This window comes from Emys orbicularis, chromosome 10 (assembly GCF_028017835.1).
Source record: "Emys orbicularis isolate rEmyOrb1 chromosome 10, rEmyOrb1.hap1, whole genome shotgun sequence".
Taxonomy (NCBI): Eukaryota; Metazoa; Chordata; order Testudines; family Emydidae; genus Emys; species Emys orbicularis.
Window position 1 is genome coordinate 49,404,667 of NC_088692.1, and position 17,566 is coordinate 49,422,232.

A 17,566-nucleotide genomic window follows, 5' to 3' on the forward strand; every position below is an offset into this window, starting at 1 on the left:
CCCTGATCACACCCCTTCAGTGCCCCCTGCCCATACTATGGCAGTTTTATGGCGTAGAGTGTGAACTACTGCAGACCAGATAGAACAGCTGCCTTTAGCACTCACTTTTCTAAAAATCTTCAGTCATGCTATAGGGAACCCATCATCAAAGGAAGAAACCATGATAAGCTTCTGGGATGAGAAAGCAAGCACTGGAACAGCAGATCTCAAATGCAGTTGGGATCCTAAAGAGGGTCACAACTCTGTTTTAATGGGGTCAGCATGGCTGTCTTAGACTTGCTGGGGCCCAGGGTTAAAGTCCAAGACCAAGAGCTTCAGCCCTAGACAGCGTGGCTCAGGTTACAGGGCCCCTCTCTGGAGCTGAAGCCCTTGGGCTTCAGCTTTGACCCCACCCAGGCTGGTGGGGTTGGGCTTTGGCCTCCACACCTGGGGCAGTGGGATTCAGGTGGGCTCAGGTTTCCATCCCCCCACCTGGGGTCATGTGGTAATTTTTGTTGTCAGAAGGGGGTCACGCTGCAATGAAGTTTGAGAACCCCTGCACTAGAGTATGTGTTAGGAAATGCCTGAAAGGCAAGCTGGCACACATACCTTGCACTGGCTTACCCACCCTGCCTATAATAGAATGGAGCCCATCCACACATTGTTGGATGCTTTTATTTGAAATAGTTTGAAGTAAACATTATAGCAAGGCACAAATGCCACTGCAGATTAAATAGATATGTGATGGCTTGGGAGTGACCCCTGCTATTGTTACTCTACATAGGCTACCTTGTAAAACATTCCCTAAGCTAATGTACACAGTATCAAAAAATACAAAGAGTTCCAAACTGTTTGTATCAAAACACATCAAGACAAGAAAGTAAGCAATTCAAATCCAATAAGATAAATAGCTTTTAAATTATTTAAACGTCATAGTGAACAATAATGAGCAGGATTTTGTCTCAACATAAAAATTGTATTGAAGTAATTATATTACACAAAGCATGTGAAGAGAACAACTGAAGAAACAGCATGGACAGTGAAGAGTCAATATGACTATATGGAAATAAAAAGCTTCCAAAGTAATTTATAAAATTGAGTAAAGATGGGAGATCTGCTATCAAAGGAGCTAGAGTATTGGAAGCATTACAGTATGGTGCTCTCTCAGTTCAAACACCTTTATGGATGCCACTCTCTTCCTTGCCTGATCATGTGTATGGAGCATTCCATACTACTCAAGCTGCTGCTAGTAGTGCTCAGACTGATTTTGCTATATGCTGCACAGAAGGATACACACGCTGGTGTTAACAGACTGACGTTTCTTACTGTAATCACAGTATCTGCTTCAGTATTTTTCTCCCAAACAGGGAGCTAACAAACTACAGCAGATTAAGTATATTTCTCTTGCAGAGTTTTTCATTCCTGTGATTGAAAGTATATAGACTATACCACTCCAGCTGATACAGCCACAGGCAGGTTATATTTGTCTATCTTGGGGATTTCAGCTGTCCCTGGAGTACTGGTGCATCCTCCCTAGTGCAGACAAGCAAAGCTATTATGTGCTGCAATATGCACCTGTGCAGATTATTCTTGTCTGAAACTGGGACAAACTGCACAGCTGCTAATTGAATCTTATATTGGCTCTGTCTTCAGCAGGGTTTGCAGCAGTGCAGCTACATTGGTATCTGGCCACCAAAGGCTAACTGTGGCAACTCCCCAGTGTAGAGGCCTTTGTTGCTGTGTGAGATCCTGTGCTTTGTAAATCACTTTAAAATATAAATGATTTAGCAATATTTATATAAACAATTAAAAAAATGACTGAGGTCGCAAAAAAATCTCTTCTATGGTGATTTAAATTTATAACACAACTTGATTAAATAACATTCATGGAAAAACTAGAAGATGAACCTAGCATACTTCTAGGGCAAAGGTGGGCAAACTACAGCCCGGGAGCCACATCCGGCCCTCCAGACGTTTTAATCTGGCCCTTGAGCTCCTGCTGGGAAGTGGGGTCTGGGGCTTGCCCCACTCCGGCACTCCAGCTGGGGAGCAGGGTCGGGGTCTTGCTCCACTTCGCATGGCTCCCAGAAGCAGCGCCACATTCCCCCTCCGGCTCCTATGCGTAGGGCCAGCCAGGGGGCTCCGCACGCTGCCCCCACGTCAAGTGCCGTCCCCCAGAGCTCCCATTGGCCAGGAACTGCAGCCAATGGGAGCTGCAGGGGCAGCACCTGTGGACAGGGCAGCGTGCAGCGTCGCCTGGTCGCACCTCCAAGTAGGAGCCAGAAGGGGGACATGCCGCTGTTTCTGGGAGCTGCTTGAGGTAAGCAGCACCTGGAGCCTGCCACCCTGACTCCCTCCCCTGCCCCAAACCTCTGCCCCAGCTCTGATCCCCCTCCCACCCTCCGAACCCGTTGGTCCCAATCTGGAGCACCCTCATGCACCCCAACCCCTCATCCCTAGCCCCACCCCAGAGCCCACAATCCCAGCTGGAGCCCTCCCGCATCCCAACCCCCAATTCTGTGAGCATTCATGGCCCATCATACAATTTCCATACCCAGATGTGGCCCTCGGGCCAAAAAGTTTGCACACCCCTGTTCTAGGGCAATGAAACAGCACTGTGTAGCCTACACAAAAGCCATGGTTTGCATCTGCTGCATGATGGGAAAGGATTTAACGTAGGTTTGTATGACAAGTATATTTGGTTGACACACAGTCTTATGGATTTGAGTGATAAAGTGGAAGGTTGGAAGGGGAATTTAAGCCATAAATACTAGAAGAAAACTAAATGAAAGGAGGCAAGACTGGGGCTCCAGGCAGAGGCAGTGCACACTCAAAGGAAGAGAGCTCATTTTCAGAAAGAAAACTGCAGCTTCAGAAAGTGCTCCTGCATCCTTAGGAGTTAGACAAGTTCCAGCGGGGTATCTTGTCCTGCTTTCTCTTTTCACCTCTGATCTGGCAGAGATTCAGTGCTATGGAGGTGGAAGTGGAAGCAGTTTTTATTTCCCTTACAAATTAAAAGTTAATGGAAAGCACAGTCCAGCCCAAGAAATAAACAGGATATTTCAAAGATCTGCCCCACTCCCACCCAATATTTTGAGTAAAAAATGTTCTTTTCTTAAATCTTAGTAGCATTTGAATGATTGTTCTGAGAGCTGCTACTGGAATCCTCCAGGCCACACCTCTGACTGTGTGCACAAAGCACTGAGTCACTCTTGCACATTTTGCATTTCAAACCATTTTCTTCCTCCATTGTAGTGTTCGTCTCTCTGTTATACGCTTCATGTCCATTCTCATTTGTCTCTGTTTGTAACTTTTCCCTTTCCTCTTCCTCTACTGGATCTTTTACTTTATGAACAATAAAGAGGTGCCTGTTCAGAGAGATGTGAGATGTATAACACAAGCCACAGAGCAAGCATTGAGAAGTAGAGTTGTCTGCCTTGTGCTGAGGTATGTGTTCCTGAAATTCAGTACTGATATCTGTTGCAAATCCACATTTAGCACATTTCCAATGTGTCTTCAGTTTTTTGGCTAGTGGCGCTTCAGTGGTTGCCATCTGTCCCGGAGCATCTGTAGACACTCTCTTTGGAGATTTCGCCTAAAAAAATGTAAAAAAATGTCTTTGTTATTATATCCACGTAACAGCAAGAACTTTAGCTTGCTGAATTGACCGACATGGCTACAACAACACTGGTACCTTTCCAAGACCCAAAGAAGAACTCTGTGTAGCACAAAAGCTTGTCTCTCTCATCAATAGAAGTTGGACCAATAAAAGATATTACCTCATCCACCTTTTCACAGTTAGAATTAAACAAACACCATACAGTTTAAAGGAACACGAAGGACAGGTTAAAGGTTCTCTGGAATGATCTAAAGGAGGAGATGTAGGTGGTGTGGTGCACCAGGGCAGTGAGTTCTATGCATATGGGTGGAACAGAAGGTGCAAAGATGAAGGTGGGAGGAGGACACAGGAAATAGCTAGAAGGAAGGTTTGGGAGGAGTTAGAAGGAGAGTAGAGAGAAATGAGAACAGGGATGGAAGACAGGGCTAGAGCTCTGAAGGGGGAAGAATTTGTACTTGATGTGGAAGGCAAAGGGGTTTGAAAAGGGACATAACATGATCAGAGGAGGGGAGAGGTATGTTATTTTATCGATAGCATGTGAGATAGACTGTCAGGGTGAGAGGTAGGGAGGACCATAGAGGAAGCTGAAACAGCTGAGGAAAGGAATGATCAAGGCATGGAGAAGGGGTTTGGTCATAGGCCTTCTCTAGAGACATTGTTAAGGAAAAAACAGCCTGATCTGGTGACCAACTGGATTGGGAAGGGGAAGAAGCTGAAGATGGCAAAGATGAATGGAAATAGGTAAGGCTGCAGAGGAGACTGGAATATAGTCCCACTGAATGCCTGCTAGAATCATTCTCTCCTCAGCTGTGTGACCTCAGGGAAGAAAAACCACTGCAAGCTCAGCTAGCAGGAGCAAAGACAAGCAGCTGAAGCAGAGAACTTGAGACGTGATGACATCATCTGCTCCTGGCAGCTTTTTCCAATTTTACTCCGGACATTTCCTTCCCTCTGCTGATCGGCCGTTTGCTCCAGCTCCCTCTCAGCCTCTCCACTTCAGCCTCCCTCCCTACTTCTCTCCCCTTCAGTGTCTCCTCTCCTTCTCTCATCTCTCTCGGCAGCTAATCCCCTCCCAATAAAACCCCACATGGCAAAATTATAAACAAAAGCAAAAGAAACCAACAAAATAACTAGCACTATCATGCCATTTGCGTACCATCACACTGTTCATTCTGCTTGTATATTACATCTTTTCCACCAAACCTTTTGTCTGCCCTATCTATTTAGATCTTAACCTCTTCAGGACAGGGACTGTCTCTTATTCTGCACTGGTACTGTCCCTAGTACACTGGAGATCTGATCTGAGTTGCAGTCCCTAGGCACTACCGTAATGCAAATAAAAAACAACTGCAACTACAGCTCAGCACAAATCTACCCCAGTTTTTAAGACAGATTAAAAAATATAATGAAATTGGCTGAATAATTTATACAACAAATATAACTAACCCAGCTCTAATTAGGGGAAAGAAGCAGCCCTTTCTATATTGCAGGGATATTAAAAGCATTTTAATAGGAAAAAATAGCCCTTATAAAAATGGAAGTAATGGGAGAAGAAAATAATGAAAAAATTCAAGATATGTTATCTGTGGGGAAATAATTTAGAATACAAATATTTAATGGAAGGGAGAAACCTGTGTGTGACAACAAAGTAAATTGGACCTGAGACTGCAGTGCAATATGGTTGTGCAAAATAAAATTAAAAATTCCTGGACTGCGTCTGTTATAGACTAGAAGGTGTAGATATTAAGGAGATGGTATTATTAAGAGTGTACATAGATATAACTAAGATTAATGAGATAAAATACAGGGAATCTTTAGGCAGAGATCTTAGATTCAGGAGGGGGAGTGCTCCACAATCAAATTCCTGGACTGTGTTTGTGAGTGTGCGCAAGAGAGGTGTACAGGTATTGAGGGGGTTTTGGTGTCTTCTGTTGGCTTCTTAATTGATCATTAATGCCAGAAAACATTGAGTTTGTACATTTTAAATACAGAAACATCAGGAAGTGAAAAAGTTATGGCTCATATATCATTCTTAATTCACTCATAGGGCACATACATTTGATATTTTGGATTATTGATTAGACTGTTAAATGTTACTTTACTATACAGCGTATTCCATGTGGGAAGAGTCATTACCACTATAAATCCATTAATATTTGCTTCCAGAGTTTGAGGTTTTAAAGATCAGCCATTTTTAAGGTGTGACCCATCCCACCTACCAAAAAACAAAAAGGAAAAACAAATGTGAATAACTGTTTATAAGGTGAGAAAAGGTATTTTACTTATCCACTAACTTGATTGCTCCTTAAAAATAATTTTAAAATGGCTGAACAGATTTTCACAAACTTTCCAGAAAAATTCTACTTTTGGCAAAGCCCCAGTATGGAAAGTTACAGAAGTAAAACAGAATTCTGCTTTTTTCCATTAAAATTATGAAAGAGTGAAAATGGGGTTATAAATTTTGCCTCCCTAATTCTGAGTTTTGGTTCACACACAATAATTCTGGCTGTTCTCTGACCTACACTGTTAACTAAGACAATACTCCTGTAAATAACCCTGGCTGCATATACTAGTTTCTAGGATACAACTCTATATAAACCCTGTAAGTATATATCAGGGGTCGCCAAACTTAATAACCTTCCGAGCTACATACAATAATCTTCAGAAGTTCGAGACCCACAAGACACGCACAACCTGCCCCAGAGGGCAGTGCCTGCTGGGGCGCAGGTCTTGTGCCCTGATGCCCCCTGCGGGGCTAAAGCCCCTAGTACCACCACCCTGCTGCAGAATATAAACCCCAATCTCCCCCCGCAGTCTGGTAGGTGGAAAATGGGGCAGGAGGGGGTAGAGGGCTCCACCAGCCACTATTTATAAACAAGTCAAATACATTTATTTTTCAGTACAACCATGTAAATTACTTTTGTTGAATCACACTCTGGAGCTTTTGCTTTGGACATCTGGGACAGGTCCGGGTTTTTGATGCCGTGCATGAGGCTGATGTGATTCTCCAGCATGGAAGGCTGAGCAAATGTCTGATTTTCATCTGTGCAGAACCTTAAAATCATAAAAGAAGAAAGTTACTAGTGAAGTGAAAAGCACATATCTGCTGATTTAATTTCAGGCAGCCTGTTGGTAATGCAGAATTGTGAGCCAGTAAGCAATGTCACTGGCTACAGATAGGTGTTTTTAGTCTCTGAATTCTGACTAATTAGATCATCTCAGAAGATGCAGGAGTGCTCCCTACACTACATAGCATTTTATTATTTATTAGCATCTCTGACAAAATACTTCATCTACTTAAAGTTAAGTTTGCTACAGTAAGTAATAAAGCAAGATTCCCAAGTATGAAAGGTACAGAAATTACAAATAACGAGTATCAGAGGGGTAGCCGTGTTAGTCTGTATCCACAAAAACAACAAGGAGCCCTGTGGCACGATAATCCATTCTTTTATATTCCAGTAGCAAACTAGAGACCCCAACTGAGATCAGGGCCCCACTGTGCTAGGTCCTGTACAAACAGTCCCTGCCTCAAAGCATTTACAATCGATAATGATCGGCCGCTATGATGAACTGGAGGAACCATCTGTGCGCAGGGTGTATTGTGATGTGAAAATAGTGACTTGTAGGTCGAGGGCTGAGAACCAGTCTCCCCGTTCCAGTGCTGGGATAATGGTGGAGAGGATAACCATCTTGAAGCGTTGCAGTTTGACAAACTTGTTTAGGTTTCACAGGTCAAGGATTGGTCTCCACCCACCAGATTTCTTTTGGATCAGAAAATAATGGGAGTAAAACCCCTTCTGTCTCTGCTGGGATGGGACTGACTATGGCTCCCAGTTGCAGACGGTGGTTTATTTCTTCTTGTAGAATGTGTATGTGAGAAGGGTTCCTGAAGAGGGACAGGAAGGGAGCATGGATGGGTGGGATAGATAGGAATGGGATGGAGTATCCTTCCTTGATGATCTTTAGACCCCACTTGTCCGAGATAATTAGCTGCCATGATGGAAAGAAAGGGTCTAGACGGTCGCCAAACTGGTGGGATGTTGCAGATAGTTTTTGTGACTGGAACAGGGGGAGGGTTCTCAGGGCCTTAACCACACCTTCAAAATTGTTTGGCCAAAGATGTGTGAGAGGTAGCCCCTTGACAAGTCGTATGTCTGCGCTTGGTAGGGGGTTTCTGTCGAAGTCTTTTGGTGTTGTACTGTTGATAGGGAGTGTACTGTGGTGGTCAGGATTGCAGGGGAGGTTGGTATTTCCCCAGTTGACTCTTCAGCGCTAGTGTGTAAATGCCAAGAGAGTGGAGAGTTGCTAGAGAGTCCTTAAGGGAGTGTAGAAATTCATTCGTATGCACTGCAAATAATTTTGGGCTCTCAAAGGGTAGGCTCTCGACAGTGGTTTGTACCTTCTTAGGGAGGCTGGAGAGGTGCAGCCAGGATGCCCGCCTCAGGACTACGGCAGTTGCGATGGAATGGGCAGCAGTATCCATGAAATCCAAGAAAGCTTGTAAAGCTCTATGGGCCAAAAGGTATCCTTTGGATACGAGTGCCTGGAGTTGCTCCTTTTTGTCATCAGGAAAGTCTTGGCAGAGTTTCTGTATTTTGGAATAACTGAGATAATTGTATTTGGCCATGAGAGCCTCGTAGTTGGATATTCGGAATTGGAGCATAGCAGATGAATAAGCCTTGCAGCCAAATAGGACCAATCGCTTCCAACCCCTGTCATAAGGGGTGGATCGAGGTTGGCATTGACAAGTAAGGAATTTGGAGTGGGGTTAGAAAAAAATTCCATGTCCTTTGTGGGAACATAATATTTTTTGTCTGCATGCTTGCAGGTCAGTGGGATGGACGCTGGGGTCTGCCATAGCACCCTGGCAGGGTCGAGAAGGGCCTCATTGACTGGGAGGGCTATTTTGGAGGATGAGGATGTCTGCGGGATGTTGAGCAGTTTATACTGTTCTTTCACTTCCTCCAAAGGAATCTGGAGGAAGTCTGCTATCCGGCAAAAGAACTCCTGAATGTGTTTAAAGTCGTCGGCTGACGTAGGGGGTGGAGCCATGATAGCCTCATCAGGGGAAGAGGAGGAGAAATGGAGTGGCAGTGGAACTTCTTCCTCCGTTTTTTCCTTCCTCATCCACTATAGATTTGTAAAGAACAAATCATGTCAAACCAATCTGATAGCTTTCTTCGATAGGATAACGAGTCTTGTGGATAAGGGAGAAGCTGTGGATGTGGTATACCTAGACTTTAGTAAGGCATTTGATACGGTCTCGCATGATATTCTTATCGATAAACTAGGCAAATACAATTTAGATGGGGCTACTATAAGGTGGGTGCATAACTGGCTGGATAACCGTACTCAGAGAGTTGTTATTAATGATTCCCAATCCTGCTGGAAAGGCATAACGAGTGGGGTTCCGCAGGGGTCTGTTTTGGGACCGTCTCTGTTCAATATCTTCATTAACGACTTAGATATTGGCATAGAAAGTACGCTTATTAAGTTTGCGGATGATACCAAACTGGGAGGGATTGCAACTGCTTTGGAGGACAGGGTCATAATTCAAAATGATCTGGACAAATTGGAGAAATGGTCTGAGTTAAACAGGATGAAGTTTAACAAAGACAAATGCAAAGTGCTCCACTTAGGAAGAAAAAATCAGTTTCACACATACAGAATGGGAAGAGACTGTCTAGGAAGGAGTACGGCAGAAAGGGATCTAGGGGTTATAGTGGACCACAAGCTAAATATGAGTCAACAGTGTGATGCTGTTGCAAAAAAAGCAAACATGATTCTGGGATGTATTAACAGGTGTATTGTGAGCAAGACACGAGAAGTCATTCTTCCGCTCTACTCTGCTCTGGTTAGGCCTCAGCTGGAGTATTGTGTCCAGTTCTGGGCACTGCATTTCAAGAAAGATGTGGAGAAATTGGAAAGGGTCCAGAGAAGAGCAACAAGAATGATTAAAGGTCTTGAGAACATGACCTATGAAGGAAAGCCGAAAGAATTGGGTTTGTTTAGTTTGGAAAAGAGAAGACTGAGAAGGGACATGATAGCAGTTTTCAGGTATCTAAAAGGGTGTCATAAGAGGAGGGAGAAAACTTGTTCACCTTAGCCTCTAAGGATAGAACAAGAAGCAATGGGCTTAAACTGCAGCAAGGGAGGTCTAGGTTGGACATTAGGAAAAAGTTCCTAACTGTCAGGGTGGTTAAACACTGGAATAAATTGCCTAGGGAGGTTGTGGAATCTCCATCTCTGGAGATATTTAAGAGTAGGTTAGATAAATGTCTATCAGGGATGGTCTAGACAGTATTTGGTCCTGCCATGCGGGCAGGGGACTGGACTCGATGACCTCTCGAGGTCCCTTCCAGTCCTAGAATCTATGAATCTATAGGGAGAAGCTCAGTCTCTGGTGGTCGAGAGACAGATGGAGATGACGAATGTGTAGGCCTTTGGCTCTCCTCTATGGGAGGCTTCCCAAACTGTGCATAGCCCACGGATCCCAGTATGGCCAATGTGAAGGGAGTGGCATATGGGGTTGCATCCATGGCAGTCCGTACCAGGGCCCTAGTCCGGTTGTGGGGATGTGTGGAGGACTCCTTTTCTGTCTGTCCCGAGTATGAGGGTGGGACGGAGTACTCTTCCTTCTTTTCCTTGTGGAGGAAGGGGGGGTGCCGTCCTCGGAGGAGAAAAAGAGCAATGCTGTGATTCCGGAGAAGTGGACAGAAGTGGAGGGAGATTGTGTTTGAATAGTGGTGATACAAGCAGGTCCTTCGGGTATCTGAACTCCTGGGGAGGAGGGAGGAGCATCATTGGCACCGGCAGATGTATTGGTGCCGAGGGAGAGGTGCATTCTCTTGAGCACCTGTACTGGGGCGGCTGCCCCACTCCTGGAGAACAGGGTTAAAAGCAGCCAGGCTAGGCTGATTGGGGAAGCAGCCACAGGTGTGGCCAGCTCAATTAGGGCCCAGCTGGCTCTGCTAAGAGGGCTAGGGGCCAGGAGCTGAAGGAGTCTCTCTCTAGCTGTGGAGAGAGAAGGATCTAGCTGCCGGGGAGAAAAGGGAACCTGGAGCGGAGCAGGGCTGGGGAAAGGCTAGAGGAGCTGGGGAGCTCCAGCCTGGCAACTCCCCAGGCTAAGGCCTTGGTAAAGGCCTGTGCAGGTACTGGGGCTGGGAGGTGCAGCCCAGAGACAGGCAGAGGCAGCTGGTCCGATCCCCTTGCCAATGATGAGTGGCCTTTTACAGACTGCAGTTTGCCCCAGTGAGCGGGGGCTAGATGACAACTGGCAGTAAGCACTGAGGCAAGGTGGATTTAGAGGGTTGGGGGTTCCCCTGGGAGGGGAGACCCAGAGCGGGGGTACTGCTGGGGCAGAACCACCCTGAGGTAAGGGGCACCAGGATCTGGGAGGGACATGGGGACCCTAAGGCAGTTGAGACACTGGCCTGCAGAGGGCGCTCCGGGTTGGACAAGAGCTAATTCCCAGGACGACCAGCAGGAGGTGCTGCACTGGAGAGTCTCGCTTCGCTACAGCACCAGAAGATGGACTCGAGGACTTGCTCGGTGCTGGCGGTTTTGTCGGCGCTAGTAGAGCTGTCGGTTCCAGTGGTTTTGTTGGTGCCATGATGACCGAAGTTGACCTGGTTGGGGCAGTCGACACTATTCTTGAAGCTCTTGTGCCTCGGTCTCTGGTGCTGAGAGACAGTGCTGATGTCTGCCCGCTTAGGGTCTTTAGACCTTTGCTTAGCTCCGGTACCGGAGGTACTCGGACAGTCCCTGGAGCTATGTCTCCTCTCTGAGGATATTGAGACAACTGACTTCGCAGGGGATGGTATTCTGCTGGGCATGCCTCAGAGGATGAGGGAGTCGTTTGTTCCCATCAGCGTGGGAGAGAAAAGATTTTCTTTTAGAAGGATGTGGCAAATGAGGGTCAGTGGACGACCTAGCAGAGTGTGAGAACCATGCAGGGAAAGTGTCCAGACCGGGGTCTGATGCTGGACACAATGATCTCTCCATGAGGAGAAGGGTTCCAGTTATGGTGTCAGTTTTGTAACATGCGTACTTTCCCCACTGGACTGAGTCCCTAGTCACAACTATAATCCTCTGAACAGCCATCAGATGGCAATAACTGTCATTCACTGCCAAACTACTTAGCTACATTCAAAGTGATGAAGTAGAGATGAAAGACCCAGAATCCCATTTCCAATTCCTGAAGCATCTCATCCCTAAAAAGATCCAATGGGTCCAATGATTCTTCACTATTCTGAAGTAGTCACTTACATTTGCATAAAGTGGGTATAAGATGTACAGATTAACTGTTGTTTTGATAGCATTTTACACAGACTTCACACTGATTTTCCACAAGTGTACCTGACTACACAAGGTGCAAGGCCATGGAGTGTTAGCCAACACACACGTTAGGTTAGTCTATACCATATTATACGAATCCCTGGTTAGTTGTAAGAGCTGAACTGACTTTTATTTTCCCTGAGTTCTGTTCACTCAGGCTAAGCTACATCCCACAATACCCTGCAATAGTACAACTGACCATAAGACTATAGGAAACTTGTCAAACTCAAGGTATCTTAATTCTATGTCTTAGTACAAGCTAGGGAGGTACCTTCACAGACCAGTACCTGGAATCTAGTGTCCAAAACAAAAATAAAGAAAGGTACAGAACAAGTTAAGGAAATGGGATAAAATGATGGGCTGGATTTTAGTGATGGGTAAAGAGTTTTGTAACTTGTAAAATCATCCTATAAATACTCCTAGTTGAAATGTGTAACTTTGGGAGCATTCCATCTGTGTAAGATGAGGGTAACAGCACTGCACAAGACAGCTTCCCAGAGACTGGTAGCACATTGAACCTTTTCCCTGTACTATAGTATTATTGAGTTTTAGCCATAAACCTGACTGATACTGGCTATTTGGTCTCTTGAATATCAGAGTGGATAAAAATCAATGATTTAAAAAAATAAATAAATACATTTAAAAAAAACGGATTTTATTTAAATCAGATTTTTTTGAGGAAAAAACCTATTTAAACAGTTTTAATTAAGATCAATTATAGCTCAAAGATATCTCATCATGGAATAGGGATTATAAATTTTAATTCTATAGTGAGACAATATATTCATGTAATGTTTAAGAAAAGTTTTGTAAATGAGTTCCAATAGTTCATGGATTAGGGACCCACTCTTATGGTGTTCCAGGGGCTTCTGTATAGGTTATTTAGGTTAATCTTTCTATCGACCCAATGGGGCTCAGTCTAGAAGATACCATCAGAGATGCTTAGTTTTGCAGTTCTCAAACTGTGGATTTGTGTCTCCAGAGATAACATGCTTATTAACAGCAAAAATGTTTTTAAATAAATAATATGGAGAGGTGAGAAATAACAGACCTCAACCCTATTGTCCCTCTGCAAACTTGTGTACACAGAGTCAATCCCTTACCTCTCTCTAAAAGTGCAAAGTTTCAAAAAGTTCAACGAACAGAAGATTGTTGGGGGTGGAATAGAGCTGGACAAGGAGAAGAAGTCTGGAGATAAATGTGAGAAGGGAGGGACAGGCAGTAGAAACAAAAATGAAACTGTTTGAGCAGCATATTCCAGAAGTCTTGAGGTCTTTCTGAGCATAGCCTTCATTGATTTGAGATCTCCCATACCTTTCTCTCACTAGAAAGGAAAACCTATAATGGCAGCAGGCAGTAAGAGAGACCCAGTTTGGGAATATTTTAATGAAGTTCCTCTACCTGTGGGTAGGCCAGGCATGTGTGCAAAATGCAAACAGTGAAACAAAGAAATGCAAGGCCTGGTTGCCCGAATGAAACAACATCATGAGAAGCGTTCCTTCTCAGGAGGAAGCTGCGCTGAAGATGATGAAAGGAACATGTCTGAACATGCAGGTTCTTCAGGTTGGTAAACTTTTTTATTTCATACTTCTTTCTTAAGGACTGCCTGTCTTCTTTCTGGACTATTCTTGAATTCGCATGTTTGAGCAAAAAATATAGTTGTTACTCTATGGTACTATCATTTTAGATGCAGTTGTGATAAAAAATAAATACTGAAATAGGCAGATCTTCCTTTTACAATTTCACCTTTAAAGTAGTACTGAGTGTCAGTGAATGCAATGAGTAATACTAAATGAGCAGTATTGTAATAATAATTAAATAACTGCATTGACTTATTTTGTTTAGGAGAATCCATCCTCAACATACAGGATTCTGAAGACTATCCACCTTCAAGCTCACCATCATTTTCTATAGTTTCAGAGTTATCTGCCAATGATAGTGTTTCAGTCACATCATGTATGTCACATAGCCACAGTATAGCACCTGTAGCAAAAAGGAAAAAAAAAATCTCCATCGTCCAGAAACAATAATAGATAAGTTTGTAATAAGAACCAGCAGATTACAAAAAGAGGTAATTGATGAAAAAATTGCCCTTTTTTTGGCGCAACAAACTCTCCTTTCTGTATAATTGAGAACCCACACTTCATTAACATGGTTCAGTCATTAAGAGCAGGATACAGTCTACCCACCAGAGCAGATGTCGCAGGCAAATTGCTGGATAAAGTGTATGAAAGAGAAATTGAGCAGTGTGCAAAAGGTCTAGAGGATAAAATTGTTAACCTGAGTCTTGATGGGTGAAGCAATGTCCACAATGATCCTGTTGTATGTGCTTGTGTGACAACAGAAGAAGGGAATGTCTTCCTTACAGAAACAATTGATACATCAGGAAATGCACACACAGCAGAATACTTACAAGTAGCAGCAGTAAAAGCTATAACAAACTATGAAAAAAAAATTCAAAAGTCTAGTATGCAGCTTGGTCACAGACAATACTGCAAATGTACCCAAAATGAGAAGAAATTTTTTAGAAGAGAGTCCCAAGCTAATAACATACGGTTGCCGTGCTCATTTGATGCACCTCCTAGCCAAAGACTTCAGTGTTCCAGAAATAAAGGCTACTGTTGTTGAAATTACAAAATACTTCTGTAACAACCACTTTGCAGCAGCTGCTCTGAAAAAAGTGGGAGGAACCAAGCTAACTCTTCCACAAGACATGCGATGGAACTCAGTAGTGGACTGTTTTGAGCACTATATCAAGAACTGGCCTAATCTGATGACAGTTTGTGAACAAAATCGTGAAAAAAATAGATGACACTGTCACAGCCAAAGTTCTCAACATTGGGCTTAAGAGAAATGTTGAACACATGCTGAGTACCCTAAAGCCTATTTCTGTAGTCTTGAACAAAATGCAGGGAAATAGCTGTTTTATTGCTGATGCTGTTGAAATTTGGAAGGAACTGAGTGAGATATTAAAAAGAGAAATATGCAATGACAGAGTTAAATTACAAGCATTAAAAAAAAAGAATGGGACAAGCACAGTCTCCAGCTCATTTTCTTGCAAATATTCTCAATACTCAGTACCAGGGTTAAACCTCAACTGCTGAAGAAGAGGAGTTGGCTATGACATGGACATCCGGCAATCATCCCTCCATAATGCCAACTATAAGGGTGAACCATTCAAGAAATATATGTTTTCTGATGATTTTTTAAAGAAAGTCACACCAGTGAACTGGTGGAAGTCACTTAAGCAACTTGGATTCAGAGACTGTTGAAGTGATAATCTCACTTTTAACAGCAGTAGCTTCTTCTGCTGGTGTAGAAAGAATATTTTCTCCCTTTGGACTAATTCATTCCAAATTGAGAAATCGTTTGGGACCTGAAAAAGCAGGAAAGCTTGTTTTTCTTTTCCAGATTGTGAACAAACAGGAAAATGAAGATGAAGATGACTGAGTTAGCTGCAGAAGCCAATATTCTAAGTTGTTCGTGTTGAGCTGGCTGACATAATCAATATATATTTAAATATTTCATTTAACTATTTTAGTTAAAAAGAATTTTAACAAAAATAAACCTGGTTTTAAAAAACTTGAACATTTAACTAAATTCAAAAACTCATATGCTTGTTTTGTTAAAATATATGTTTGCTGTTGAAGAAAAAAATCCAGAATATTTAAATTGTTGTTTTAGTTAAATAAAACAATGTAAATGTCTGTCTGGTGATGTTCTCCTCCTAATACAGCATGGCAAGAAAATCCTCCAAATATTAATGATTAACCTGTTGAATTGGAGATAGTTCACCTCCCAATGACTTCATAAATATCTGCTTCAATTACCTTTGGTAAATGAAATAACCAAACAATCATTCATTTTCTGATATAGCTGTAAAACTAATCTGAAAAGTTTTCAAAATAAATCACTTAAAAAATGTATAGTGTGTGTACCTTCTAAAAATGAAACCTACATCTATCTCTGAGTTGTGAAGAATATGTATTAAGGTTATACCCACCAACAAGAATGCACTTTTATGTAGAAATCCATGATTAAATCAAGTCTTCCTGACTAGTGATTTCAATCATGATTTCAATCGAGATTTAAATCAATTTGACTTAAATCAAATCTACCCTGCCAAATATATTTCATAATGAACCAAAGGGTGGCCAAGCAATTGACCATACAATTTATCAACAGGAGAATCAGGCCCAGTGTTTCACTGGCCATTCTGCCGGTGTGTGAGACTGTACTCTCAGATACACCTACAGAACTCAGTTTTAAACCTCACCCCAAGTCTCCAGGAAAATTGCAATCAAAAAGCCAAAAAGTCACTCATGTCTAACCTATTCCTCTTCTTACTCTCCCTCCCTCGGAGAAAAACAAACAAGGAAGTGTTATTTACTCCTACTCATAACACAAGAACTAGGGGTCACCAAATGAAATTAATAGGCAGCAGGTTTAAAACAAACAAAAGGAAGTATTTCTTCACACAATGCACAGTCAACCTGTGGAACTCTTTGCCAGAGGAAAGACTGTGAAGGTCAAGACTATAACAGGGTTCAAAAAAGAACTAGATAAATTAATGGAGGATAGGTCCATCAATGGCTATTAGCCAGGATGGGCAGGGATGGTGTCCCTAGCCTCTGTTTGCCCGAAGCTTGGAATGGGTGACAGAGGATGGATCACTTGATGATTACCTGTTTTGTTCATTCCCTCTGGGGCACCTGGCATTGGCCACTGTCAGAAGACAGGATACTGAGCTAGAAGGTCCTTTGGTCTGACCCTGTAGGGCCGTTCTTATGTTATGTTCTTATGTAATAATTTACATTCTAGAGTAGACAGGAGCAGACACGATCTATTACAAAGGGCTTTTAAACATGAAAGATGGACCAATCTGTGGAAAAGCTTGGAAAGCAGTGTTGGGTACTCACCAGCAAGTGTAAACTTTCTTGGCTGTGTCATGATTATTGCGAATGTGTCTGCCCAGACTGCTGAAGTCGTTGAACGAATGCTCACACTGCCGACAGGGATATCTCTTCACAGACTAGCAGAAGAACAGAAACATCTTTTAACAACAGAAGCCAGCTAGCTTCTTTTGGCTACTTGATGCAAATGAAGGGATGAATAGCAAGGGAGCAGCACAGTGCCTACCCCCAGAGAGAAACCCCTTTAACTGAGGTATCTCAAAAGAACAATTTCAAGATTTTTGGGATCCCCAAATTAGCCAGCCTGAAAGTGGGCTGTCCTCATTGATCTCAACTTTAAACAGGTAAAGATCGGAGGCAGCTCAAGAACAATCTTGCTCTTTTTAAAAAAAAAAAATGTATCATTAATTACTTCTGCTACTGGGTATTGATCTAACTCTCTTCACTTCTTGGTGACAGGAAGAAACGTCTTCATGCTCCTGAAGAGAGAGGGGGAATTGATTACAGTTTCCTCCTTAACAACAGAAGACTGCCCTTACTGCTGAAGGAGGAAGATCTGGTGTAACTAGAAGACCTGTAGGGATAGGAGACCATTATCTGCAAGCCGAGACACCCACCTTGGAGTCAGGAGAAAAGGTCCTTGACAGAAAAAGAGGCTGACTTCACTATAGGATCCTACATGAAATTAATCCACTGACCACCACTGCACTCCTGTGCC

At 43.1% G+C, this 17,566-nt stretch overlaps 1 protein-coding gene across 1 annotated transcript in view; it reads right to left on the reverse strand.

Moving 5' to 3' along the window:
- Positions 1-3,094: 3,094 nt before the first annotated feature.
- Positions 3,095-17,566, reverse strand: part of ZNF592 (zinc finger protein 592) — a 91,609-nt gene continuing 77,137 nt past the window's right edge. The window contains exons 7-9 of the mRNA XM_065411645.1: positions 16,855-16,967; positions 6,505-6,652; positions 3,095-3,574 (exon numbers count right to left, since the gene is read on the reverse strand). Coding sequence (XP_065267717.1) covers positions 3,095-3,574; positions 6,505-6,652; positions 16,855-16,967 — 741 coding nt within the window. The remainder of the gene's footprint in view (positions 3,575-6,504; positions 6,653-16,854; positions 16,968-17,566) is intronic.